This window comes from Pelobates fuscus, chromosome 3 (assembly GCF_036172605.1).
Source record: "Pelobates fuscus isolate aPelFus1 chromosome 3, aPelFus1.pri, whole genome shotgun sequence".
Lineage (NCBI taxonomy): Eukaryota > Metazoa > Chordata > Amphibia > Anura > Pelobatidae > Pelobates > Pelobates fuscus.
The window spans coordinates 271,001,630-271,027,012 of record NC_086319.1 but is presented as its reverse complement, the minus strand read 5'-3'; the positions used below and the strand labels follow the sequence as shown (position 1 = coordinate 271,027,012).

The 25,383-nt window shown below is 42.0% G+C and overlaps 1 protein-coding gene across 2 annotated transcripts in view; it reads left to right on the top strand.

Moving 5' to 3' along the window:
- Nucleotides 1–24,306, top strand: part of GCK (glucokinase) — a 54,981-nt gene extending 30,675 nt beyond the window's left edge. Inside the window, exons 5-10 of one of the 2 annotated variants that reach the window (XM_063448535.1) lie at nucleotides 14,040–14,135; nucleotides 14,552–14,651; nucleotides 14,737–14,920; nucleotides 17,522–17,677; nucleotides 18,355–18,588; nucleotides 21,280–24,306. In XM_063448535.1, the coding sequence (XP_063304605.1) occupies nucleotides 14,040–14,135; nucleotides 14,552–14,651; nucleotides 14,737–14,920; nucleotides 17,522–17,677; nucleotides 18,355–18,588; nucleotides 21,280–21,424 (915 nt within the window). In that variant the 3' untranslated portion in view covers nucleotides 21,425–24,306. Of the gene's footprint in view, nucleotides 1–14,039; nucleotides 14,136–14,551; nucleotides 14,652–14,736; nucleotides 14,921–15,024; nucleotides 15,272–17,521; nucleotides 17,678–18,354; nucleotides 18,589–21,279 lie in introns of those variants that run through there. The other variant, XM_063448536.1, reaches the window with a different exon arrangement.
- Nucleotides 24,307–25,383: the final 1,077 nt, after the last annotated feature.

Here is a 25,383-nt window from a genome sequence, read left to right as displayed (position 1 = left end):
GTGGTGTTGATATAAACCTCAGAGAAACTGTTGTCATGCTTGAGCATTTGATAATGAACTCATTACCCTAATGAGGATTTCCTTATCTGTAAATTGTGCAGATGGTGGATCTAACCTGCTGGCACTTAAATTGTTCCATAATATGGAGAGCCTAATCTGTTAGCATATCTGCTAATGGTAACATTTCTGTTGAGGTTACAAAATTCATGAAGTATATCTTGTTAGAGATAATGCAAGTTTTATGGCAATAGTCTTTCAGTAAAATTGTTATTGTTAGTCAGCAGTAAAGGAGGTCCATTGTGTGTAGTGAGAGCAGTAAATTATGTTATAGACATTACCAGACATTTAATGTTGCTCCTGTAAATGGGGAAAAAGTGGGGAAGCATGTGTTTTATCTATGATCCATCTGGCATGTAACTATCTGTTTATAAGGGATGGTTTGGAAACGATAGAGGGGTCTGGGTAATAAGTTCATTTCAATTATGTTTACGCTGCCAAATCATTAGACATATGTCAGTTTGCATGTCAGTTTTCATTTTGCTAAGAAGTAGGGTAAAGCTGTGTGAGGTCAGTTGGTATCCAAATGCCAAGGTATTTCAATTGACCTGAACACAAACAAATAAGAATTGCGATTTTAACTTCTGTGTGAGTTTGATGGGTACTATGATGATTTTAGGTTTGTCTGTATTGAGTTTACATTTTGACAGGGAGACTTATTCCTGAAATACTGCTAGTATATTGGGTCAGAATATTTTTGAGCAAGAAGGCAGCCTTGTTGTATCCTTCTTTTGTAATAAGGGAAGCTTATTTGGAATAAGGGTAGCCATTTTACCGCCAACCTCTGCTAAATATTGGAGTAAAATTGTGTTTTTTGGGGGTTTTTGCACACAAACTTATAACAAAGAATTTCTCATGTGTATTTTGTAAAGTTGGTGTGTGCTATTCCTGTACAAAGTTTTATTATGTGTTCAGTTACTTCTGCTGAGTACAACGGTATCCCCATTGTATGTCTTTGGCACTATATCGTGAAGCTACAGTGCCATATAGGAGACCTGTCCTTTTCAGTATTCACAGTAGAATTTTGAGAGACGGATTTAATGAGCCTATGCTTCCATTTGGGGTATTATAACAGTTTGACTGTTCAAAAAAACCCCACAAAGGCCTACCATTTGTAAAAGTAGACACTGCAGGGTATCTCATAAGGTGCATATTGTGCCTTAACATGCCCCCATTTTTTTACCATTACATGCCAAAGTATGTGGTAAAAAATAATTTGGGGCATTTTTTTACATACGGATTGCATTTTTGCTGGGCATTTTGTATATTTCATATGTGCCACTAAGTTCAAAACCTCCAAATTATGCTCAGCTAAGTTTTCTGAGTAAAAAGACATCCCCAATGAATGTCTTTGGCACTATTTTGTGAAGCTACAGTGCCATATTGGAGACCAAGCCATAACAGTTTTTACAGAACTTTGAATTTTGACGCTGGGCCTATGTGCAATTTCCAAGCATCCTCGCAGGTTTTAAATTCAAACTACCCCACAAAGGCCTACCATTTCTTAAAGTAGACACTCCAGGGTATTTCAAAAGGCATATTTTGAACCTTAGCGTGGGATAAGTTTTCCGCTAGCTTGTACCAGGTGTAGTGGTAATAAGCATTTATTCTGCCTTTTTGACACACAAAGTGAGTTTGCACAGTATATTTTGCAAACCTTATGTGTACTACCACTGTATAATACTTCATATGTGGGGGGCGGGGCCGGGCCGCCGAGCCGAGCGGTCGCAGGGAAGACCAGCTCCTGCTCAATATGCCCAAACTACACGATAAATCGAGAATTTAGCTAAATTCAGCGGCAAATAACCCCGACCTGCTCAGTATACGGGCTACCGGGGCCGGGGAGAGGCTCGCTCCCGGAGTTCCAGTCCCCCGGAGGAAGGATCCCCTGCAGCATTCAGCGGGTACCTACCTGGCGGTGAGTGGGGCGGACGGCCGCCGCTCCACTATCCTGCCCAACGGAGCCCGGAACACACATGGCACATCGACGGGCCCGGTCCTGTCCCCCCCCCCTCTGGACCGGGGGGGTGATCCCGGTCCGTGCCCCAAACTACACGCGGAGGCGTACTCAGACCACCATGCAGGCCCAAGACCCGCGGCCAAGATGGCGGAGGCCACGTGTGCGGGGACCGAGCTACGGAAACTGAAGCGGACAACAACCACCACCAAGCAAGGTACATAAGGCTGCAAACACGCAACGACCCACACCAGCGGCCCTAAAGTCCGGAGACAAATTGAATGCAGAGCATTAAAGCCCCTATGCGACACACTACCCACGTGGATGGAGCTGCCCGTGAGACCGCCGGCGCTTCTTCTGGGCTGGGCGCTCACCAAGAGGAACCCCTCTGAAGCCTGCCATACCTCCTGGGAGAACACCGAGATCTGGCAGAACCCGGGACCCACGATCCTGCTGATGGGATCAATGGCTAAAGGGCACGGGCGCCTGCTAAGGCCCCGGGCTGAAGGCTGGTGGCCCACGGACACAGACCCACCACAACACCGGGACACCTTGCACCAATTCCTCCCGAGGTGCAACATAAACCCGATGGAGTACGAAGGACACGATGGGCACACTAGCCAAAACCATATGGACGTAACAACATTATTACAGGACTTGGGCCGCATACCCTTTACCTATCAGCCGAACCATGTCTGTAAGAGGCTTCCACATATCCGGCCCACGGGCCGCACACACTCCAGGGCTTAGCGGGCAGGGCCAGCACACACAGAGGCACAGAGGGCTTACTTTTCTGGACTGCGGGTAGTGACAAGCGGGATATGATAGGTCTGTGTAAAACATGTATACTGTGTTCTCTGCTGGTATGAATCCATTTATGCCCTCTTACTGAAACCAGACGCCCATATATACTCTTTAGCCCATACTAACAAGCGGTATTTATTAACTCTCTCATGTACCAACGTCAAGTTATTCTCTAGTATACCCAAAGACTAGCTGAGCAGCACATATAACGCCTCCCAGGAGCTGAGAGCCAAGATTAGGGTTAGCAGGCCAGCCTCAGCCAGCCCAGTATCCGGCAGCTAACACCTATTTTGTCTTATATGCCTAGACATACCAGCGAGGATACACCAGCAGAGACCCACTAGTCAGGACAATACTGATCACACTGTCTCATATACTGCGTATCATGAATACTTTGACCAGCTGTAGGCCGCCCCACTTAAGGAACAAGCAATATTTGTCTTAGCAAACTAACTAAATAACGAGGTATATCTTTTTGTCAGCACGCAACCTTAACATAAAATTGTGCAAGTACAAACGTATACCCCAATGTAATTATTGTATGATTAACGCGAGGAATGCCTTTGGGGTACCCCGTGTTACGCTGTAACGTTTTCTGCACTGCAAAAATAAAAATTTACAAAAAAAAAAAAAAAAAATACTTCATATGTTGCTCAGCTATGTCAGCTGAGTACAAAAATACCCCCGTATGTACCTTTGCCAGGTATATGTGGACATCGGAGGGGCACATTTGGGACACAGCCATTCCATATTTTTTCAAACTTTACATTTTTACGCTGTGCCCATGTCCCATTTTAGAGTATTTTACCAGGCTATTTAATCCAAATACCCCATAAAGCCATACCATTTCTTAAAGAAGACATCCCAGGGTATTTCAAAAGGCATATTTTGAACCTTAGCGTGGGATCATTTTTCCGCTAGCTTGTACCAGGTGTAGTGGTAATGAGCGTTATTAAATGTATTTTTTTACTTTTTAAAACTATTTTTTTAAACTTTTGTTTTGCTTATTAATTTTTTTAAAGTTTCCTAAACTTTCGTAAAACTTTTTTTTACAGATTTAACATTTTTCTAAGCTTTTTTTTTTACCATTAACCCCTAACTAGCAGTAAGCAGCACTAACAGTAAATTCCCAATTTTCCCATAACTCCCACCCACCCCAGCTAGCAAAATATTTAATTATACAATATTAAAATTGGTTAATTAAATAAATTTAACCCCTGAGGGTTAAAAAATAAATAAAAGTTAGGGGGCGGGGCCTGGCCGCCGGCCGGATCAGACACGCTTTGTCTGAGCTCCTGCCTCGGAGCTGGTAAATCGGCGCAAACTGCGGGCCATGGGCACACACCAGCCCGAAAAAGCAAACACGACATCACCCAGGCGATGGCGATTCGAGGGGTACCCGACAGGACCCCCAACGGCTTCAAAGTTGCCCGATCGAGGCCTGAGGCCTACGGGCTTGAGCTCGGGTGGGACGGCCGCTCACCCAGTTCTCTGGCCGGAGGTCTGCCACCCCCCCTCTGGGCCGGGGGGGTCATCCCGGTCCCCACGGGAGACCACCACCGCACACAGCTAAATCTCTACTCGGATCGAGCACTGTGAAACGGATGGCGCGCACCAAGATGGCCGACCCCCAGCTAAACGGCATAACCACAAGCAGCGCACTAACGAGTCTACTACCTCGTGGCGAAGAACTGCTGCGGCCTCCTCACCAAGCCCACCTAGTGCCATCCGGGCTAACGACCTCCCTGGGCATTCCTCTTCAGGCAAAGATGCAGGCACACAGGAGAATAAATATCAATCGGAAGCTACGACTACACGCACTCCCAGTAGCCCCAAGGGGTCTCTAGCTGGACTCTCACTCTGCCCACACAAAGCAGCGGACACAGCACACAGGCAGCGCTCTGCACCCAAAGCTGAGGCTGGAAGAAGCACAAACGCAAGCACGACCATGGCTAGCAAGTCCCAAAGCAACCAAGCACCAAGCGGGAAATTATAAAGGACTTGACGATGCCCAGGATGCCAGCCGAACCAGCGCAGCAGCAAGAGTGGCTAAGCAGCTGAATATATATCAATATATGCATGTAACTATCATTCTAGCAGAGCACTGTTTATTATTGAGTCTGGCATACCCCTCTTATTATTTTCCTTGTTGTAAATACAATAATTAGTACTACTGCTACTCTGCATAGATATTACCTAAATTGCCTGAACCTTGCATGGCAACTAAACCTAGCTAGCCCAGTGACTCGCTGCCTCCTGGTGGTCGACCCTAAGCAATGTGAAGAAACTTGCGCCCGACTCAAATTCATGTAAGCCTGTAACCTACTACTTGTAGCATTCCTACTTAAATAAGCATGTAATAGCTCAGTTATAAAGTTTTATCAATGTACACCAAACCTGTTATATCTAAAAGTTAAATGAGCTGCTTTTTTTTACCATAACTTTGTATGACGCTATTGTTTAACATTGATCGCCTAAAAAAAAATGTATGCATACCCAACTTGTCACAATATTGATATCGTATGTCTATGAAAATCGAGCCTGTCAATGCTATTGTGGCGACACAGGCACTGTTGTAACTACCTGCATACCAAAAATAAAGAATTTAAAAATAAATAAATAAATAAATAAAAGTTAATCGTCAGGGGTTAAAAAAAATTCGATCACAGTATAATACTGTGATCTGTATTTTGATCACTGTAGGCAGTGATCGACTGGCAGGGAAGGGGTTAATTTTTATTTGGACTGGGTAAAGGGTTTATTTTTTTTAATTTTTTACTTAAATGTTATTAAAACTTTTTTAACTTAATTTTTTAACTTTTTAAAGCTTATTTTAAAACTTTTTTTAACGTTAACCCCTAGTTAGCCTAACACTAAATCCCCCAATTCCCCACTAACTTCCACCCTCCCCAGCTAGCTAAATTTATCATTTTAAAATATTTAAATTAATTAATAAAATAAATTTAACCCCTGAGGGTTAAAAAAAAAAGAATTAACCCTCAGGGGTTAAAAAAAAAATCAGATCATATTAAAATGTAATCCCTGCCAATTGATCACTGTAGTCAGTGATCAATTGGCAGGGAAGGGGTTCATTTTTTATTAAAATGGGTAAAGGGGGGTGGGATTTTAATAGTACTTTATTTTTTTTACACAAGGGGGCAGGATCAGCACTGATCCGTCTCCCTGCACTTCACACTGAACCCGGAAATGCAGGGAGGCGGAAGGTAAGTATACAGAGCACATGTGCTCGCTCTGACATGCTGTTTTAATATTTATGAGAACGGTAAGGAATCAGCCCAGAACTACACGGGAAGATCTTGTTTATGATCTCAAGGCAGCTGAGACCATAGTCACCAAGAAAACAATTAGTAACACACTATGCCGTGAAGGACTGAAATCCTGCAGCGCCCTCAAGGTCCCCCTGCTCAAGAAAGCACATGTACAGGCCCGTCTGAAGCAGTGGCGAATCCAGGGGGGGGGGGGGGGGCAATGGGGCAATTGCCCCCCCCCCCCGAGATAGAAGTGCAGCACGATGACAGGGCTTTCCATGGCCCTGCTTTGCTACTGCTGCACTTCAATCTACAGCCTTTGTACATTGGCAGCACCAGTCTCCGCCCACTCGCGACAGGCTCCGCCCCTGTTTAGGCCCCGCCCCCCCCCAGATCCTTACCCTCAGCGGCTGCTGGAAGGAACTGTCTGCACAGCAGCACATCTCCCATCGGACCAACAGGGAACAGGATTCCCTCCCCCCCCCCCCGACCCAAGGTAAGCCTCAGGGAGGGGGGAATACACTATTGTTTTTTCTTCAGCCCCCCTATTTGCAGCCCGTATGCCCTAATACACCCCCTTACCATCCACTAGAGCCCCATAACACCCCCTTCTAAAGCCCTTACTACACCCCTAACCCCCCTACAGCCCCTAACACTCCCTTCTAATCCCCTTACTCCTTACTACACCCTATTTCCCCCTACAGCCCCTAACACTCCCTTCTAATGCCCCTTACTCCTTACTACACCCCTAACCCCCCCTACAGCCCCTAACACCCCCTTCTAATCCCCTTACTCCTTACTACACCCCTAACACCCCCTTCTAATGCCCCTTACTCCTTACTACACCTCTAACCCCCCCTACAGCCCCTAACGACCCCGTCTAATGCCCCTTACTCGTTACTACACCCTTAAACCCCCCTACAACCCCTAACATCCCCTTCTAATCCCCTTACTCCTTACTACACCCCTAACACCCCCTTCTAATGCCCCTTACTCCTTACTACACCCCTAAACCCCCCTACAACCCTTAACATCCACTTCTAATCCCCTTACTCCTTACTACACCCCTAACCCCCAACTACAGCCCCTAACATCCCCTTCTAATGCCCCTTACTCCTTACCACACCCCTAACCCCCCCTACTGCCCCTAACACCCCCTTCTAATGCCCCCTACTCCTTACTACACCCCTAAACCCCCCTACAACCCCTAACATCCCCTTCTAATGCCCTTACTCCTTACTACACCCCTAACACCACCTTCTAATGCCCCTTACTCCTTACTACACCTCTAACCCCCCCTACAGCCCCTAACATCCCCTTCTAATGCCCCCTACTCCTTACTACACCCCTAAACCCCCCTACAACCCCTAACATCCCCTTCTAATCCCCTTACTCCTTACTACACCCCTAACCCCCCACTACAGCCCCTAACACCCCCTTCTAATGCCCCTTACTCCTTACTACACCTCTAACCTCCCACTACAGCCCCTAGCACCCCTTCTAATGCCCCTACTCCTTACTACACCCTAACCCCCCACTACAGCCCCTAACACCCCTACTAAATCCCCTTACTCCTTACTACACCCCTAACCCCACTACAGCCCATAACCTCACTTACTAAAGCCCCTTACTACACCCCTAAACCCTGATTACAGCCCCTAACCCCCTACTAAAGCTCCTTACTACAGCCCTTAACCTCCTCTACTAATGTCCCTTACTCCTGCCCCTAACCCCCTACTAAAGTCCTTACTACAGACCCTAACCTCCCCTACTAAAGCCCCTTAGTACAGCAACTAACACCCCCAACTAAAGCCCTTTACTTCAGCCCCTAACACCCCTATTAAAGATCCTTCCATTTTACTGCAGCCCCCGATTACAGCCCCTAACCCTCCAATTGCATTCCCTATGCCCTACAGCCCTACGCCCTCTACTACAGCCCTTTTAACCAAACAGCAGCCCCTATTCCCCACTGCAGCCCCTATCCCTACTACAGCCCCTATCCCTACTACAGCCCCTTATCCCCACTGCTGCTTTTACCCCCTGTGGCAGCCCCTACCCCCATTACAGTCCATACTCTCCAAATGTAGCATCTGTCCCCCACTATAGTCCCAACCCTCCAAATGTAGCTCCTATCCCCACTTCAATCCCTAATTCCCTAATGCAGTTCCTACTCCCCCACTACAGTCCCTTCCCCCCACTACATCCCCTAACACCCATACTACAGTCCCTAACCCTTCTACCACAGTCCCTTACTCCTCACTGCAGCCCCTATCCCACACTACAGTCCCTATATGCAGCCCATATCCCCCCACCCTACAGCCCCATTCATCCCAACTTCAGCCCATACCCCCACACTACAGCCCCATTCATCCTAACTTCAGCCCATATCACCCCATTACAGCCCCTATTCCCTTACTATAGTCGCTACCCCCACTACAGCCTCTCTCACCCAATTGCAGCCCCTATCCCCAATTGCATCCATTCCCCCCACTACAGCCCCTATCCCCCTATTACATTTCCTAACCCCCATTTACAGTCCCTAACCCTCCCACTACAGTCCTTACCCCCCACTACAGCCGCTATCCCCCCACTATAGCCCCTGTCCCCCAATAGAGCTCCTAGCTCCTAATTCCTCAATTACGCTGTTTCCCCATAACAGCCCCTATCACCCCATTACCAGTGCCCCTCCCGAGATTAGGCTCTGGATCCGCCCCTGGTCTGAAGTTTGCCAATGAACATCTGAATGATTCAGAGGAGAACTGGGTGAAAGTATTGTGGTCAGATGAGACCAAAATCAAGCTTTTTGGCATCAACTCAACTCGCTGTGTTTGGAGGAGGAGGAATACTGCCTATGACCCCAAGAACACCATTCCCACAGTCAAACATGGAGGTGGAAACATTATGCTTTTGGGGTGTATTTCTGCTAAGGGTACAGGATAATTGCACCGCATCAAAGGGACGATAGACGGGGCCATGTAACATCAAATCTTGGGTGAGAACCTCCTTCCCTCAGCCAGGGCATTGAAAATGGGTCGTGCATGGGTATTCCAGCATGACAATGACCCAAAACAAACAGCCAAGGCAACAAAGAAGTGGCTCAAGAAGAAGCACATTAAGGTCCTGGAGTGGCCTAGCCAATCTCCAGACCTTAATCCCATAGAAAATCTGTGTAGGGAGATGAAGGTTCGAGTTGCCAAACGTCAGCCTCAAAACCTTAATGACTTGGAGAGGAACTGCAAAAAGGAGGTGGATAAAATCCCTCCTGAGATGTGAGCAAACCTGGTGGCCAACTACAAGAAACTTCTGACCCCTGTGATTGCCAACAAGGGTATTGCCACTAAGTACTAAGTACTAAGTTGAAGGGGTCAAATATTTATTTTACTCATTGACATGCAAATCAATTTATAACTTTTTTGACATGCGTTTTTCTGGATTTTCTTTTGCTATTCTGTATCTCACTGTTAAAATACACCTACCTCTACACGCACAACTTTGCCCCAATACTACTCACGCTGAAACATGACCTAACACGTTGGGCTGGCCTATGTGTGTCGTGGTTTGGCAGAATGAACACTATTAAAATGAACCTCCTACCGCGCCTGCTGTACCTCTTCCAGACACTTCCGATACGAATCCCGACGTTGTTCTTTCGCACCATTGACACAGCCATCTCCGGATTCATATGGCAAGCTAAGCCTCCCAGACTAAAGAGAGCTCAACTGCAGCAGACAAAAGCGCAAGGAGGAGTGGGACTCCCCTCAATCTTAACCTACTACAGGGCAACACACTTACACCGCATAGTGGACTGGCATGCACTGAAGACAGACAAAATATGGATTTGCATGGAGCTGGTGCAGACGGAGGAGACACTCCTGGCGGCTGTTTGGTTGGATGGGCACACGAGGAGCGAGCAGACACGGACTCACCCCCTCATAGGGGCGACACTGCAGACCTGGTACTCCATAAGATCCAAACTCTCGCTAACTACGACACCAGGGCCGCTGACCCCAATCACCCACAATGTAGCTGGGGGCCTCAAGCCACAAGATATCAAGACGCTTGGAGCAACGGATTTCATGCACATGCAACAATGGTGTGCGGCAGACGCCCTCAAACAACTCCCAGACCTCATACCAGATAGAGCCCCGACGGGTCTAGAGAGATTCCGCTACTTACAAATAAAGGCATACTACACCTCCCATAGCGGAAGATGCCTGTTTCACAGGAGCCTGACGGAGTTTGAGGAACTCTGCAGGGCCCGCACGCACCTGAGCAGGGGTGTCTCCACACTATGCACTCTGCTCCAAACGGCAGTCCGCCCTGAACCCGCGAGATACATGGCACGCTGGGAGGAAGCCACAGGAGTCACACTTACAGAACAACAGTGGACGAAAATCCACATACTTACGCACCAAAGCTCTATGAGCTCAAAACACCAGGAGCTCAACTACAAATTGGTGACTGGATGGTATAGAACCCCTGAGCGGCTACACCGGATTAACCCGGACACCTCCGATCTATGCTGGAGATGCGAGGAGGCAGTAGGGACGGACCTACACATTTGGTGGCCCTGTAGAAAAATAACTCCGTATTAGATCCAGGTCCACATACAGATACAGGAAATCCTGGATACCGACCTCCAGCTACAGCCACTTCAGATGCTCCTCCACCATACAGAGATGCCCATATCGAGATATAAAAAATCACTCACGAAACACCTACTAAACGCAGCCAAACTGCTCATCCCAGCCAGATGGCGCACCACACAGGCCCCTAACCTCCAACAGTGGATGGACAAGGTGGAAGAGATCCACGGGATGGAGACACTCACAGCATCCCTGAAGGGAACCACTGAACGATACCTTCAGACGTGGACACCATGGATCAACTTCATCTCCCGAAGAGGGACCTAGGACCACTACCCAGTACACTTGACAGACGGAAACCAGGACGACTGGCTCTACCTAGGCCCCGGAGGGGGTGAATGGGACGCATGAAGAGGAAGGACGCGGACAGCCGCGGGTGTCTGCCCGGGTGGGCTTTCGGGGGGGGTGGACACCCTTCCCTCCACACACCCATCTTACCCCACCTCCTGTTCAACCCCTACCTACTTGGCCGCCCTCCACACTTGCCCTATTACTGATGCACAACCAGTACATCATCCTCCTAGCCAGTAGGATTCCTGGCAACTGCACCTGCGCAGACGAAGGGACAACAGGAACACGGATAGACCCAAATCGGGTGCTGAGACCGCTTAAGGAACATCACCAGGCATATGGGGGCGCCACAGATGACACACACCCCAAGACCAGATAGGGAAACAGGAGGCACAATGGGTCTTGCTGCTCCCCCGACTGACACTTGGCCGACAGAGGACTTAGACGGGACGCACCGAAGGTGGGGGAAACGGGGGTGACGGACATGACAACCCGAACGTGACAACTTTCGACACTGGGCCCTGGAACCCAGACGCTAATGGGGAGACGACCACTAGCGGCCCCGGAATTATAGCGACCCGCTCGAAAAAGGGTCAAGACCCCCTAGAACTATTAGAACGGACACTAGGTCACCCCTAATCCCAGAACGCATGCCATAAGTGCTTCAATGGGCATTAGGCAGGCAAGGGAAGCCACCCATCGCGTAATACGGTTATACGTCACGCGATCTATAGCATATACTCGATGATCTTGTAATACTGTTGAAGAAGCTTGATTAGACAATTGCGGTAAAAGATAAGGTCAAGCATATTTTTAAGATTTTCTGAATTACGAAGTTACAACTGTTGTATTATTACATTCACGCTACCCTATGACAAAATGACAAAATGATAAAATGAAAAATAAAGATTGTCAAAAAATAAATAAATACACCTACTATTAAAATTATAGACTGATCATATCTTTGTCAGTGGGCAAACATTCAAAATCAGCACGGGATTAAATACTTTTTCCCTCACTGTAGGACTGCATGAACTAAGTTATGTAACTCGTAAATGGCAGAAAATTAAGCAGTGAGACTGTATGGGCATGATATATACACCAAAACTGCTTCATTAAGCTAAAGTTGTTTTGGTGTTTAAAGTGTCCCTTTAAACGCTTTTTCCACATAACAAGATGAGCAGTAGAGAAACCTATATTTTTGAGATACGTGCATGTTATTAAATAATCTAATGGTGTTATCTTCCATTCTACCGAGAATGGCTTAATTAAATTAACTCTCCCCTCAACTAGTGAGTAGAGAGTTCCCTGAATTAATTTGCCAATACCTTCCCAAACTGCTTAAAGGACTATTGTGTCAGGAACACAAACATATTCCTGACACTATAGTGTTAAACTACCTATTAGGGTCCCCATCCCCCTTAGATTGCATGGGAAATCACCTTTATTCCCACACTGCACCGGTCTCGCAGTGGCTGGCTCCGCCTCCATGGCTGAGATAATCAAACTTCATGATCTCAACCAGTCCAATGCTTTCCCGTAGGAAACCATTGGTAGACTATTGTGCATGCACAACAAAATGCAGCGCTGCGCTAATCAGCATCTGCTCATAGAAAGTTAATTGCCTCCATGCTGAGCGTGGAGACGCCGAACACCAGTGCTGCACACAGGAAGCACGTGTAGTTGCCGTTTGGGTGACTGTCACTAGATGTGTAACTATCCAGTAATGTAAACACTTCCTTTTTTCTGAAAAGGCTTGCAGGGACATGCCATAGACACCAGAACCACCACATTTAGCTGTAGTGGTTCTCGTTACTCTAGAGTCCCTTAACAATCAGCATCGCACTGTGGAATTGGCCTATGGCACGAGCATTTCTCATGTTTCTTCTCCTCATTTGGTATCTTCCATTCTACACCATATACTTTATAATAATTATTTGGGGGGGCAGGAGGGGGCGTACATTAGCTTTTGGTTCATACCTACATTCCTATAAATAACAACAATGTGTCATCAATAACAAAGCAAGTTCTGACCTGTAATATAAATTCAGGTCACCAAGACGGGTTGAAATACACCCCCCTCAAGAATTGTGTTATGGTAGACATTTTAAATGCTTCTGCCAGTAAAATATAGCCAGTGTACGAACTGAACATCTAGGGGAGGTTGGGAAACAGACAAGAGATAAGAGAGTTTAACCCCTTAAGGACCAAACTTCTGGAATAAAAGGGAGTCATGACATGTCACACATGTCATGTATCCTTAAGGGGTTAAGAGACACACACATTTGAAAGGGGTATTATGAGAAAACCAATAAGGGTCAGGAGATACACACAACAACACAACGGATGCGTGAGTTCCAAATTGTTTTAACTTTGGCCAGTGTTTGTGACCAAATGGCTACTAAAAAAGACTGGACATACCCCATTTGCAATACCTGGAGTTGTCTACTATTGCAAATAGTATGCCATTATGGGTGTAAATTTAATACCTGGGCTACTATACAGTCTCAAAGGCAACGTAACCAATCTGGCGAATTTCAATTTCAAATGTAACACGCTATATTTGACCCTGTAACTTCCCAAAACACCATAAAACCTGTACATAGGGGGTACTGTTTTACACGTGAGACTTTGCTGAATACAAATATGTGTATTTTATTGCAGTAAAAGCAAACAGTATTATGACATTGACAGTTAAAATGTCATGTAGAACTAAAAAAATAACAACATTTCTTATTTTCTCCCATTTTTTTCATATTAAATTATGTTTCATAGCTAAATATTTGATATTAAATGAAAGCCCTGTTTCCCCTGAATAAAATGATATATAATAAGGGGGGTGCATTTAATATGAAAGAGGTGAATTACGGTTGGACAGACGTATAGCGCAAATGCCAGGTTTTGTTTACGTTTTGTTCTTTATGAAATACTCATTTTCCTGGGGGTGGTGACAGTGCCGCTTTAAATAACAAGCACAAAAATAAACATTGAAATTGACTAGAACTTTCCTTTTAGGGGATTCTTTTGAATTGGACCAAAGGATTTAAAGCATCTGGAGCAGAGGGAAACAATGTGGTTGGTCTTCTAAGGGATGCAATCAAAAGACGAGGGGTGAGCTAAAAAAAAGTGGGCTATTGCCTAGTTTACAATGTTGTAAAAAGAAAATAATTTTCATTGTAATTATCTTGGTAAAATGCAAATGTAAAATAGAGTAATAATTATCCTTTAGTAAATCACCCTTAGCATCTAATTAACCAATTTTGGATGTGTCTTGCATCTATCTGCATGTTTTTCATTTTCTCATGTAGGAAATCAAACTGTTCTGCTGTTGGTTTATGTGCATTTTATGTTGTTGCTGATTATGACTATATCATTTTAATGGAATTTTAAAATTTGATCTACATATCAAGGAGACAAAAATAATATTTAGGCTTTTAGTATAATGTAACATTATAGTCATTCTGTTCACTTGTTATAAACATCACTAAATATTAAACATACTTTAAACTAGTTCCTGATTTCTCTAGGATTTTGAAATGGATGTGGTTGCCATGGTTAATGACACAGTTGCTACAATGATCTCGTGTTACTATGAAGACCATCGTTGTGAAGTTGGCATGATAGTTGGTGAGTTAAGACACTCTCAGAAAACATACACATAAACTTAAATATAACCTAATAAACACTAAAATCTCCACATATGACTCTGCAGGAACCGGCTGCAATGCCTGTTACATGGAGGAAATGTGTAATGTGGAGCTGGTGGAAGGAGAGGAGGGTCGCATGTGTGTCAACACTGAGTGGGGCGCATTTGGGGATACTGGAGAGCTGGAGGATTTCCGACTAGAGTATGATCGAGTGGTGGACGAGGCCTCTGTAAATCCCGGTCAGCAACTGTAAGGATGCAAAGCTTTGACACCAATTGTCTGTCACTATATGAATAGAAAGACAGACTCTATTGTCCTCTACAGGGGTCAATGGAAGAACTGAATTCACTGTCCTTAGTTTTTGATTTTCTAATAATGCATTTCCTATCCTATGGAGAGCTTGAATCAACATGCTGTAGCCGTGACTTTGGCTGTTTCACTACATTTCTTCTAATAGTGTAACACAGGGCTGACATAAGACATTTTAGGGCATCTTACACAGCTCAAGGCCTGGCCCCATCTGCCAACAGGGTGGCTCTGAGTCTGCCTACAGGTCCCGTCACCTATTCCACCACCATCTCATAGGCACTTAGAGCTGTGGTAGATAATGCAGTGTGTGCCTGTAGGGGGTATAGTGTGTTTAGTGGATACTGTGTGTATGTAGTGGATACTGTGTGTGTCAGGGAGGGAGTGTGTGTTTAATGGATGTAGTGTGTGTATAGTCTATGCAATGCATGTGTTGTAGATGATGTTTGTGAGGAGTATAGTGGTTGTATATAGTGGATGCAATGTGTGTGTGTAAGTAGTGGATGCAGTTTATGTCTAGTAGGTATAATGTGTGTAGTGGATGCATTGTGTGTGTTTGTATACTTATATGGTTTAGGATGAAAAAAGACAAAAGTCTTTATTTTATGCTGTTGATCCAAAAGAAGGCAAAAAACTCAGTTGTTTTCATATACAATTATGACACAAAAAGGAAAAAAAATCCGTCTTGACTCCATAATGGAAATCAGATTTCTCCTTGGATTGACAACCTGTTTACATACATATCAATTTTATGCAAAAAAGCACCCAAGCCATTTTCTATAGAATATGATAACACAACCTCTTTAGGCAGATAATTCCACATTGTTCACACTGTAAAGAAGCATTTCCTCTACTCTAAGTTAAAATGCTTTTCTTCCAATCTCAATGGGTGACCTCTTGTCTGTTGTGTATTCCTGCTAATGACCAGGTAGTCTGTACTGACCCTGGTTTTATTTGTATAGTGCTATCATATTCAAATTTTTTTTTTTTTGTATTTCCTCATAATTAATGTTTTTTTTTTGGCTTTACTCATTTTGTAGCTTGTACCTGCACTTTTTCTATCTATGCAATATCTTTCTTTAAAACTGGTGTCAAAAACTGCACTGCATTTTCTAGGTGAGGCATGAGCATTGATTTATAAAGAGGCACAATATATTTTGATCACGTGAATCAATACTGGCAGACCGGTATTGTGTACTGTTGCCCAGTTTGTTATCTATACTTGTTCTCAATAATGTTTAATTTTATCCATGAGTCAACCACATTTAATGTATAAGTGGTTTATGGGTTCCTTAATAAAAAAAAAATGCATGACTCTACATTTATCTGTGTTGAATTTCATCTGCCCTTTGTCTACCCAGTTTCCCAATTTAACAAAACCCTCTGTAGAGAAGGAATATCATGTTCACACTGTATTATTTTACCTAGTTTTATGTAATCTACAAACACTGACAAATGACTTTCAATGTGCAGTTCAAGGTAATTTATAAACAGATTAAAGAGAAGTAGACCCAGGACAGAACCCCGAGTCCCACCACTTACCACTTTTTCCAATTTTAACATTTTCTATTTACAACTATCCTCTGCACTCTATCTTTAACCCAATGTTTTATCCAGGAACACTATTTTTAATCTAAACCAACTTATATCAGTTTTAATGCTAACCTTTTGTGTGGGATTGATTCAAATGCCTTCGCAAACTCCAAGTAGATTACATCTGAGTGTGTGTGCACAAATGTGGGCTGAGATAGCTACTACTTTTGGGGGTGGTTGGTGAGAGAAGAGGGGCAGTTTATTTAATATTTGTCCCCCCTCCCTGCTCTTAACTGTGGCCAGGCAGGGGGACACTGCATTCCCTGGTGGCCCGCATTATTTTGAGGCTCCTGATTACTCCTGTCAGATGTCCAATCTGTTTTAGCGAACCCTGGCAATGTCGGAGAACTGACATTGTGTATATATATATTTTTTTTTTTACCTTGCAGGGCTTGTACCCTACTGGTGGCAGCCCTGGTTTCACAACTCAATGCAATATATCTGTCCGCTGTTTGATCTAAACACAGCTAGTAAATAATTTGTTGATTCTGTAACAGTGTAATTAAAAAAAAACACACCTAAAGCAAGATGAAAAAGACAAACATAACTTTTCTTTTAATTAATCGGCAACCAAATAAAAGTGCTACACGTTTAAGATATTAATCGAATATAAACGAGCGAGATATGCTGCAATTAGAAATATCAAAAGGTGTCAATTGATTAAGCTTTAAACTGTCCTCCAAATTGCAATACTTGTGGATTACTTGATCCAAGGAGAATCCCAAAGTTACCTCATGGGAAAAAAGAGCACATTCCCTGTGGAGCAGGGATTCAACCCCTGTATCATATATTGAAGCATAAGCAATAAATCCCCACATAAAGTAATGTAACTGGCTGTGTTTACATATAAAGGATATGTGTCGTTTTAGAAATATTAGCCAAGTCATAGCAGACCTGTGAAAGTTAAAATGTTATCGGTCTAGTTTAACATCTGTTTCTTTCCTGGAGCAGATATGAGAAAATGATTGGTGGGAAGTACATTGGAGAGCTTGTGAGATTAGTCCTAATGAAAATGGTAAACGAAGATATCCTGTTTGGAGGAGAAACATCTGAAAAACTGAAGACCAGGTGGACCTTTGAAACACAGTTTGTGTCACAGATTGAAGGGTAAATAGCACAAATATTGACCACAAGTAAAACTTGCCACATATACATTACAAACCCTGAAAGATACTGAATAATTTTCATAAATATTCCTCTATGACTCCTGAATCCATACATGCCCATCTGTAACTAAATCTACAAATTTTTCCACATGTATGTCTATTATTTCTATTTTCCGATTAATTTCCAAATCTGGACCTCTTTTCACTGCTATTATTTTCCTTGGTTTTCGACTAAATCTCCAGTAGATATTAGTCGACACAACTAAAATCTAATGTTTTTAGTTAAAGTCTCTATCTGTCTATTTTGCCCCTTCCACAGCCCCTCTTTGTGTCCTAACAGCCTAACTAGGTGTCTCTCTCCCAAGTCCCTTCCGCAGCCCTTCTATGCAGTGTTAATTTTGGCAGCATATGTCAATTTGGTTTTAGTTATAGTCCTTTGCCTAAAAAGCCATTTCAGTTTTAGTTGTATTTTAGTCATCTGAATTGTTTTAGTTTTAGTCGTATTTTAGTGTACTAAATCTCAAAAATTTTAGTCGACTAAAACTTGACTAAAATTGTTCGTTGACAAAATTAATACTGGTGCAAAGTTCCCTGTCACGTCTATCACTTGTTTTATTAAATCTCTCCTTTTTAATATGCTGTTTTTTAATACTTTATTCTGTTCACACCACCCTCCAGAGACTCTTCGGATTTTAAACAAACTTCTAACATCTTGCGAACTCTTGGGGTGCAGCCAACCATGAGTGATTGTTACACTGTTCGCCTGGCATGTGAAAGTGTGTCCACACGAGCCGCACTTGTGTGTGGAGCAGGTCTTGCCGCTGTACTTAACCGAATACGCCAAAACCGCAGAGAGGATCTACTGCGGATTACTGTAGGGGTGGATGGATCAGTTTACAAATTACACCCTTGGTAAGCTGATTGACTTCTTGCAAAAACATAATATACAGGGATATAATTTTTAATTTGTGGGTTATAACATTTTAATCCAAGGCGATATCTGACTGCCATTCTGGGGTCAAGAAGGGATTTTTTCCTAGTTTGTTGCAAACAGTGATTAGAAGCTCTGCTCAACACTTTTTCTGCAATGCCTTCTTTTGGATCAACAGCAAAATCAATTGTGAGAAAGGCTGAAGTTGAAGGACACATCTCTTTTCAGCTATGTAACTATGTAAAAATAAAAGTACTTTTTTATTTTTTTTTATTAATATATCATATCTAGATTAAACTGTATCCATTCTACGAGAATGCAAATAAGCCATATCTGGTTCTTCCCCCAGTAGATTTATATTCCCACTGCACTAATCTAATTTTTGTTTGCTCAAACCAATGAAAAGTTAATCCATAACTTGTGTTATCCTTTTTTCATGAGTTGTGTTGTTTTTTTTTTTTAAATGTATATAAATGTAGCAAATGATACACCAATCTAGTTCAGACAGTGCAAGGTGTAGAATTCTTCATTTAATTTAACATACATCCCAACAATGGGCGATGTCGACTCAGCACAAGGTGGTTGGGGCATCACAAGTGACATAGCCCACGACACTGCTGATGCCCATAATGGCAGGCCCCAGCCTTGAGGACCATGTAGGAAGCTCTGCTGAAGTGCTCCCTGCATGGTCTTAATACCAGCAGCACTGGGGGCAGTTACTTGATATCTTCCATGCAGGACACCATGGATCTGAAGAGGGACAGGAACCCGAAATTGGGACTATCCCGCCAAAAAGTGGGACAGTTGGGATGCCTGATTTAATGTTTTACACCTCCAAAATGCATATTTGTTAAATTTAGGGATAAATAAACATACTAAAGATCTTGGGGAGTTGACAGTTCCCCTCTAAAGCAAAGCTGCCATTTTTTCCAATATCATATTATAATCTTTATGTTATAATATACAATAACAGAAATGTAGAGTGGGAAAGGTAGGTATGTGTATTCTTCAAATATTTCAATATACATACATTTAAAAAAACAAAACAATGAGATGATACTATAACATATGAAAAGAACACTCATGTCACCATAACAACTTCATATTAATGGAGGTCCTGTGTACCATCTTACCTTAAAAGGTTAAACCATTCACAAACAGTAAAAATGAGAGAGTATATCAGAACCCAATGGCAATATAATTGTCTTGAACGCATGATATTTAGGAGCCAAGAGCAGAGATCCAAGGAAAGAAAACCTCATAGCAATATATGAGGAGTATGAGTGTATTGTAAAACTGCACAGCAATGATAATGCTACAATGTGCATTCAGTATCTACAGGGCACACATTATAGCGGAGACTAGAATATCCAGTATCTACTGGTGATCCGTGACATGAGCTAATATTTATTGAATTTCTGTGGAATTATACCTATTATCCACTGAATATCTGTGATCCTTTTATTTGCTAGCAGTGGAGGCTGGTCAATAGGGGCAAGTGGGGAAAAGCCCGCTCAGTTTTTGTTGGAATAAAACAAATACATCAACTGTTGTGATAAGGCATCAGGACTAATGATAACAATCAAAGAATATATATTCCCTGGGAAACCAGAGAAAGATAAATAGGTGGATTGGCGCTATCAATAGAGAGGAACAGAGCAACGACCCCCAAGTGCCAGAAAATCACCAAAAGGCACTGCAGATATACATCAAATAGTGGAAAACAAAGGAAAGGGGGGTGCAAGGAAAATAGTATTATACTTATAATAGGTGGATCTCTGGGTCAACCTAATAAGTTTGTGTTAGAAAAATAAAAACAATGTGTCTATCATGATTAGTTCTTCTGCTTCCTCACTTTACTGATAGCTAAAAATGCTGCTCAAAAGCTGAGCAACTTACAAAAATCACCAGTTCCGGGTCCTGCATTCAGGACTTAAATACTGTGTTCTATTATATGAATTAAAATCGTCCTTTATTAAAAATCAAAATTATATTTGGACATAATGTGCAGGAGGGAGGCACGAAGATGGGAGACGCTTGTGCGTTTCGTAAGCAACTTTCATGTCAGTATTATGTTTTTTTTTGTACATTTACCCCATTTTCTGGGTATTTACACCTCAGACATGCTTAATCTGCTCTAACAGGATTTATGACATCACCCTTTGGTTATGCATTGGTCCACCAGATTCTGGACAACCTAAACTACAGGCCTGTGTATTTTTTTGTCTTCTATGGCTGTCACTTAGCATCAGCCTCACAGGGTGAATCATACTACTTTAACCAACAACTTTAAACAACTTCTGGAATAAAAGGGAATCATGACGGAATATATCCGTCATGTGTCCTTAAGGGGTTAAAGTGATTGCTATTTTATGCATACATGTATTTATAGGTTTACAGTGTTGAACAGGGCATGATGTTGTACTGGGGTTGAGTACATGGGGTGAAATGAACAGAGTTAATCAAGTCAGATAGTAGAGTAAAATTCTGAAGGGTACAGTCTAACGCCCCACAATCTTTAAACGTAACCAGCCCCCACTAAACGCTCGATAGCTGTGATGTGAATATATAGTATATGCTGGATATTTATGAATCTGATATCATATGCTTTTTGATTGCTGTGACACGAATATCTATTTAACAAAGATTCCTTATTTTTTGGTCTTTTACAGCTTTAAAGACAAGTTTCATGCTACAGTGCACAAAATGACGCCGAACTGTGACATTACATTCATCCAATCTAATGAGGGCAGTGGACGGGGTGCTGCTCTTATATCTGCTGTGGCATACAAAATGGCCTCTCTGATTGGGCACTAACAAGGATTCTAATATGTGTACCCACTACTCAACTTCTTCAGATACCTACAGAGACATCAATAAATTTCAAACATCCCATAGACCAACAGAGAATAACATCAAACCTTCAGAACATTTCAAAGCTGTGACATGCTTTCCAAGTCTACTCTCAAGCCTGTGGGCATTAAGAACATATAGCAAGCCCTACTTATTTTGCAGATGCCCTACATGGCATGCTAATGAACTGTAGAACATCTGGATGTTCAGTTACCAAGAGGCAAATTGAGACCTTGACCATAGTTAGGCTACGTAACTGACCTCAAAAGTCTGTGCATAGCAATCGTGAAAATCTTTAAATAACACATTTCTTACTTTTCATGATTTTTTCCTGCTTCCTTATTTACATGAATTCCTGAAACACTGATCCTTCAAGGAAGGTTGAAATTGATCTACAAAAGAAAATCCCAAAATTATTGGGACAATGATTTGTGTGGATCAAATAGAGTTTGAAGTCTTACAGTAGATGTACTGTGGAGAATGGGTGAAAGTGGCAGTTCAGTTTTATCTACATTTATCATTCCATTTATTGTTGCTTATTCAGAAAGTGTCAGCATATTCTACAACACCATGCAGAGAAGAAAACTTGGACTCAAGAAAAGACCACTGGTCAAAAGAGCTTGTGGTGTAGAAAAGGAGTGTTCAGTCTTTAACCACAAGCTGTTATTGTACTAAATTCACCATCATTTTTGCCCAGTCAATTACTGGAATTATAGTCCAACAGTTAAAAGGCCAAAGTGCCACCACAATGGTTTAGACGTTTTAAAACGTGTTGATTTTCCCCACTACACTGACTATTTATCAGGTCTTTGATCAGGTTTCATTTTTTAATGCTAAGCCTGAGGACCAAGTGAGAAACCTATATTTTGCATGGCAAAATGACTGGAGTACCGTATGATCTCTGTAGTTTAGGGAGCTCTGAGGAGTAGTCACTGTGTACACTTCTCCCTATTCACCTCTACTATCAAGAATTATAATTTCTCAAGTAGCTGCTTATAATACTTACTACTCTGACAGCAGAAATGAGTAGAAAAGATAAGGAGAAATACAGACAAGATATACAGTTTGCAGATTAAACCTCATAACCCAAGATGCCTGCAGAGCTGACCATCTCATCTGTAATATGGATATGATGATAATGTTACCCAACAGAAGCTATCATTAGGAGAATGGATTCACAAACAGTGAACTGGAAATATAAACACTGAGCATTTACACAGCTTGAAAGCTGATATCACAAGCGTAGACTGGTAATCTTTAAATCAATAGCTGAAGAAGGAAATAATTCAGTATTATAGCAATAAAACAGATGTCACAAACCAGTTGTCAAAGACTAAGCAGTTGTGCAGTGACATCACAAAGGAGGCAAAGTCACAGGAAAAGACATTACGTTGCAGGAAATGATTACATTAGAGAAGGCTATCACTGCAATATATCAACAAAAGGTTTACAATAAATAGCATGTGCCATAACCTTAAACAACTTTGAAATATTAATATGTTCTTAATTGCAGGGGGGAAATCGTGCTCATAATACATTTGAGACCAAATCCTTTTCCGATATTTTTTGCACCATGTTGATTGTGTTAGTGTTTCAAACGAATACATCAGACATGTGTATAAGTACTGCGTGCGTAAACAAAGCTGAGTTTCATATTTGCAAAGATATTTGGTGCCATAGGTGTATTTTGCTGCTCACATGGGATCTCTTTACAGCAGTATCTCCCCTTAGCCTAAAGTTACACAGTCACTTCTGTGGAAATCACACCATTGAATAAAACTGTGAAAATCACCTATAATTTGTATTTTTCATGTGAGGCTCCATTTTCTTGTATAAGAAATGTTAATAAAAGTTTATTAAACATTAGCAACTGACATCACAATCCAGTTCAAGCTCAGTCCGGGGCAGAAATATCAATGGAGTAGAAGAAACAGAAAAAGTGTTGAGCAGAGCTTCCAATCAATGTTGTAAGCTCTGCTCTTTGCACTTAACTCCGTGCTGACTGATAAGTGCAAAGAGCAGAACAATGATTGACAGGGATCCAAGAAGGAGTCACGCAGTTCCAAGATGCAGCACTGTGAATCTTTTTGTTTAATTGAACATTTTACACCTCAAAACAAATATTTGTCAAATATATGTGATATGTAAACAAAATATCCAAACCTCTGGCAAGTGTTAGTTCTCTTTAAGAAAACTATACAAACCACAAACTAAACATGCACAATAGGAGAGCTGTTTTCTTTCTCCTAACATTTAGTTTCAGTTGATTGGACACACAAGTTGTCCTTTGCAGTAAATTAACTAGGCAGTCACCTCAGTGTTACTGTGACCCCAAGCATTGGTGTTTTGGAGAGGCCTCCATGACTCTAACACAGTGTTGTGCTAAACCTTTGGTGTTAAAGATTGCTGTGCACATACAAACAGTTTAACACTATTTAAATGTTTTTGCCACTTTGTGGGGATTGTACCATTTCTCAGATTAATTAAAACAAAGGGGACACACTGCCAACTATACCTCTTATAGATTATGCTGCTTAAATTACTGAGCTCTACCAAGCTCTAACATGTATATATGCTTATATGTGACACATATACCTTATTATATGTGTTAAGTCATTTTATGACAAGAACTTTAGTTTTGGTTAAGGATAAGAGGCCTCACTACAGTTTACCTGCAAAAACAGTTCATAGGGTAAAATGTACTGCCCACCTGACCAAGACGCTGAACTATATTTCCCATAATTCTCTGCTAGCAGAGCATTATAGAGCTGTAGTACAAAAACAGCTAGGGGATCTATGTTTTTGTTGTGTAATATTGGTGTTGTGACAGCATATCCTGTCTAATTTTACAAAAAAATGTATTGAAATATATGTATTTGATTTTGATTATTATGTTTTTAAGATAAATTCATAGACACGTAAATTACATAGACTGTGCTTAATTTATTAGCAAACTGCATAAATTAATTTATTGGTATAGATATATCTTGCTTGAGGTTGAATTACGTTTCCTGAAAGACTTCACAGAGATGTGCCAGTCTTATCATGGTAAAATGCCAACAAGTATTTAAAAATAAAAATACTGATATTTGCATGTTTCTTACTAAGAATCTTTACAACTTTATGTGTTGTATGTTACATTGATATAAAAAAAATATTTTCTATTAAATTGTGATTGTCACATTTCATTGTTTTCTTTGTAACTCTTTGACATGACATATTTACTATAAATATTTATGATGCCTCTGTGATTGGGGTGGTGGTGGAAGGTTGAAAGCTGGTTTTCTAGGGATAAAAAATGCCTAAAACAGCAATTTAAAAATATTGTACAAAAAATACTTAATTTCTTCATTTAAAGGATACCCGACTGGAACACAACAGGAGGGAAGGTACCAGGTAGATTACATTTGTTTTGTCTCTTAGTGGCATTTCATGCCAGTATACAGTTTAATTGAATAAATAAAGTTCTTTTCAAATTGCCTTTTTGGGTGTTTTTTTTCTTCCTGGAAAAATCAGGCTTACTAATTAATTTCTGTTTTCCTATGTTTTTTAGTGGAACAGAACTTGCTGTTGCTGCATAACATATTCATACTGCTATGTGATGCTGCTACATTGTTAAACTTAATGTCTTTTATCAATCTTGTTGTTTTGTTGCTCCTGAGATTGACTGACTTCATTTTAACCCCTTAAGGACCAAACTTCTGGAATAAAAGGGAATCATGACATGTCACATATGTCATGTGTCCTTAAGGGGTTAAATGGGACCTTACTGGTATAATTAAATAAAATGTAAAAAAAATATTTACACCGAAGTGCGCCACTAAAACAGCAAAATATAATCCAAAAAATAACAGAAGTAGAATTTGCACTTATAGGTCTTCTTTGTGAAACAAACAAATAGGAAAAAGATGATTAGCCCTGTC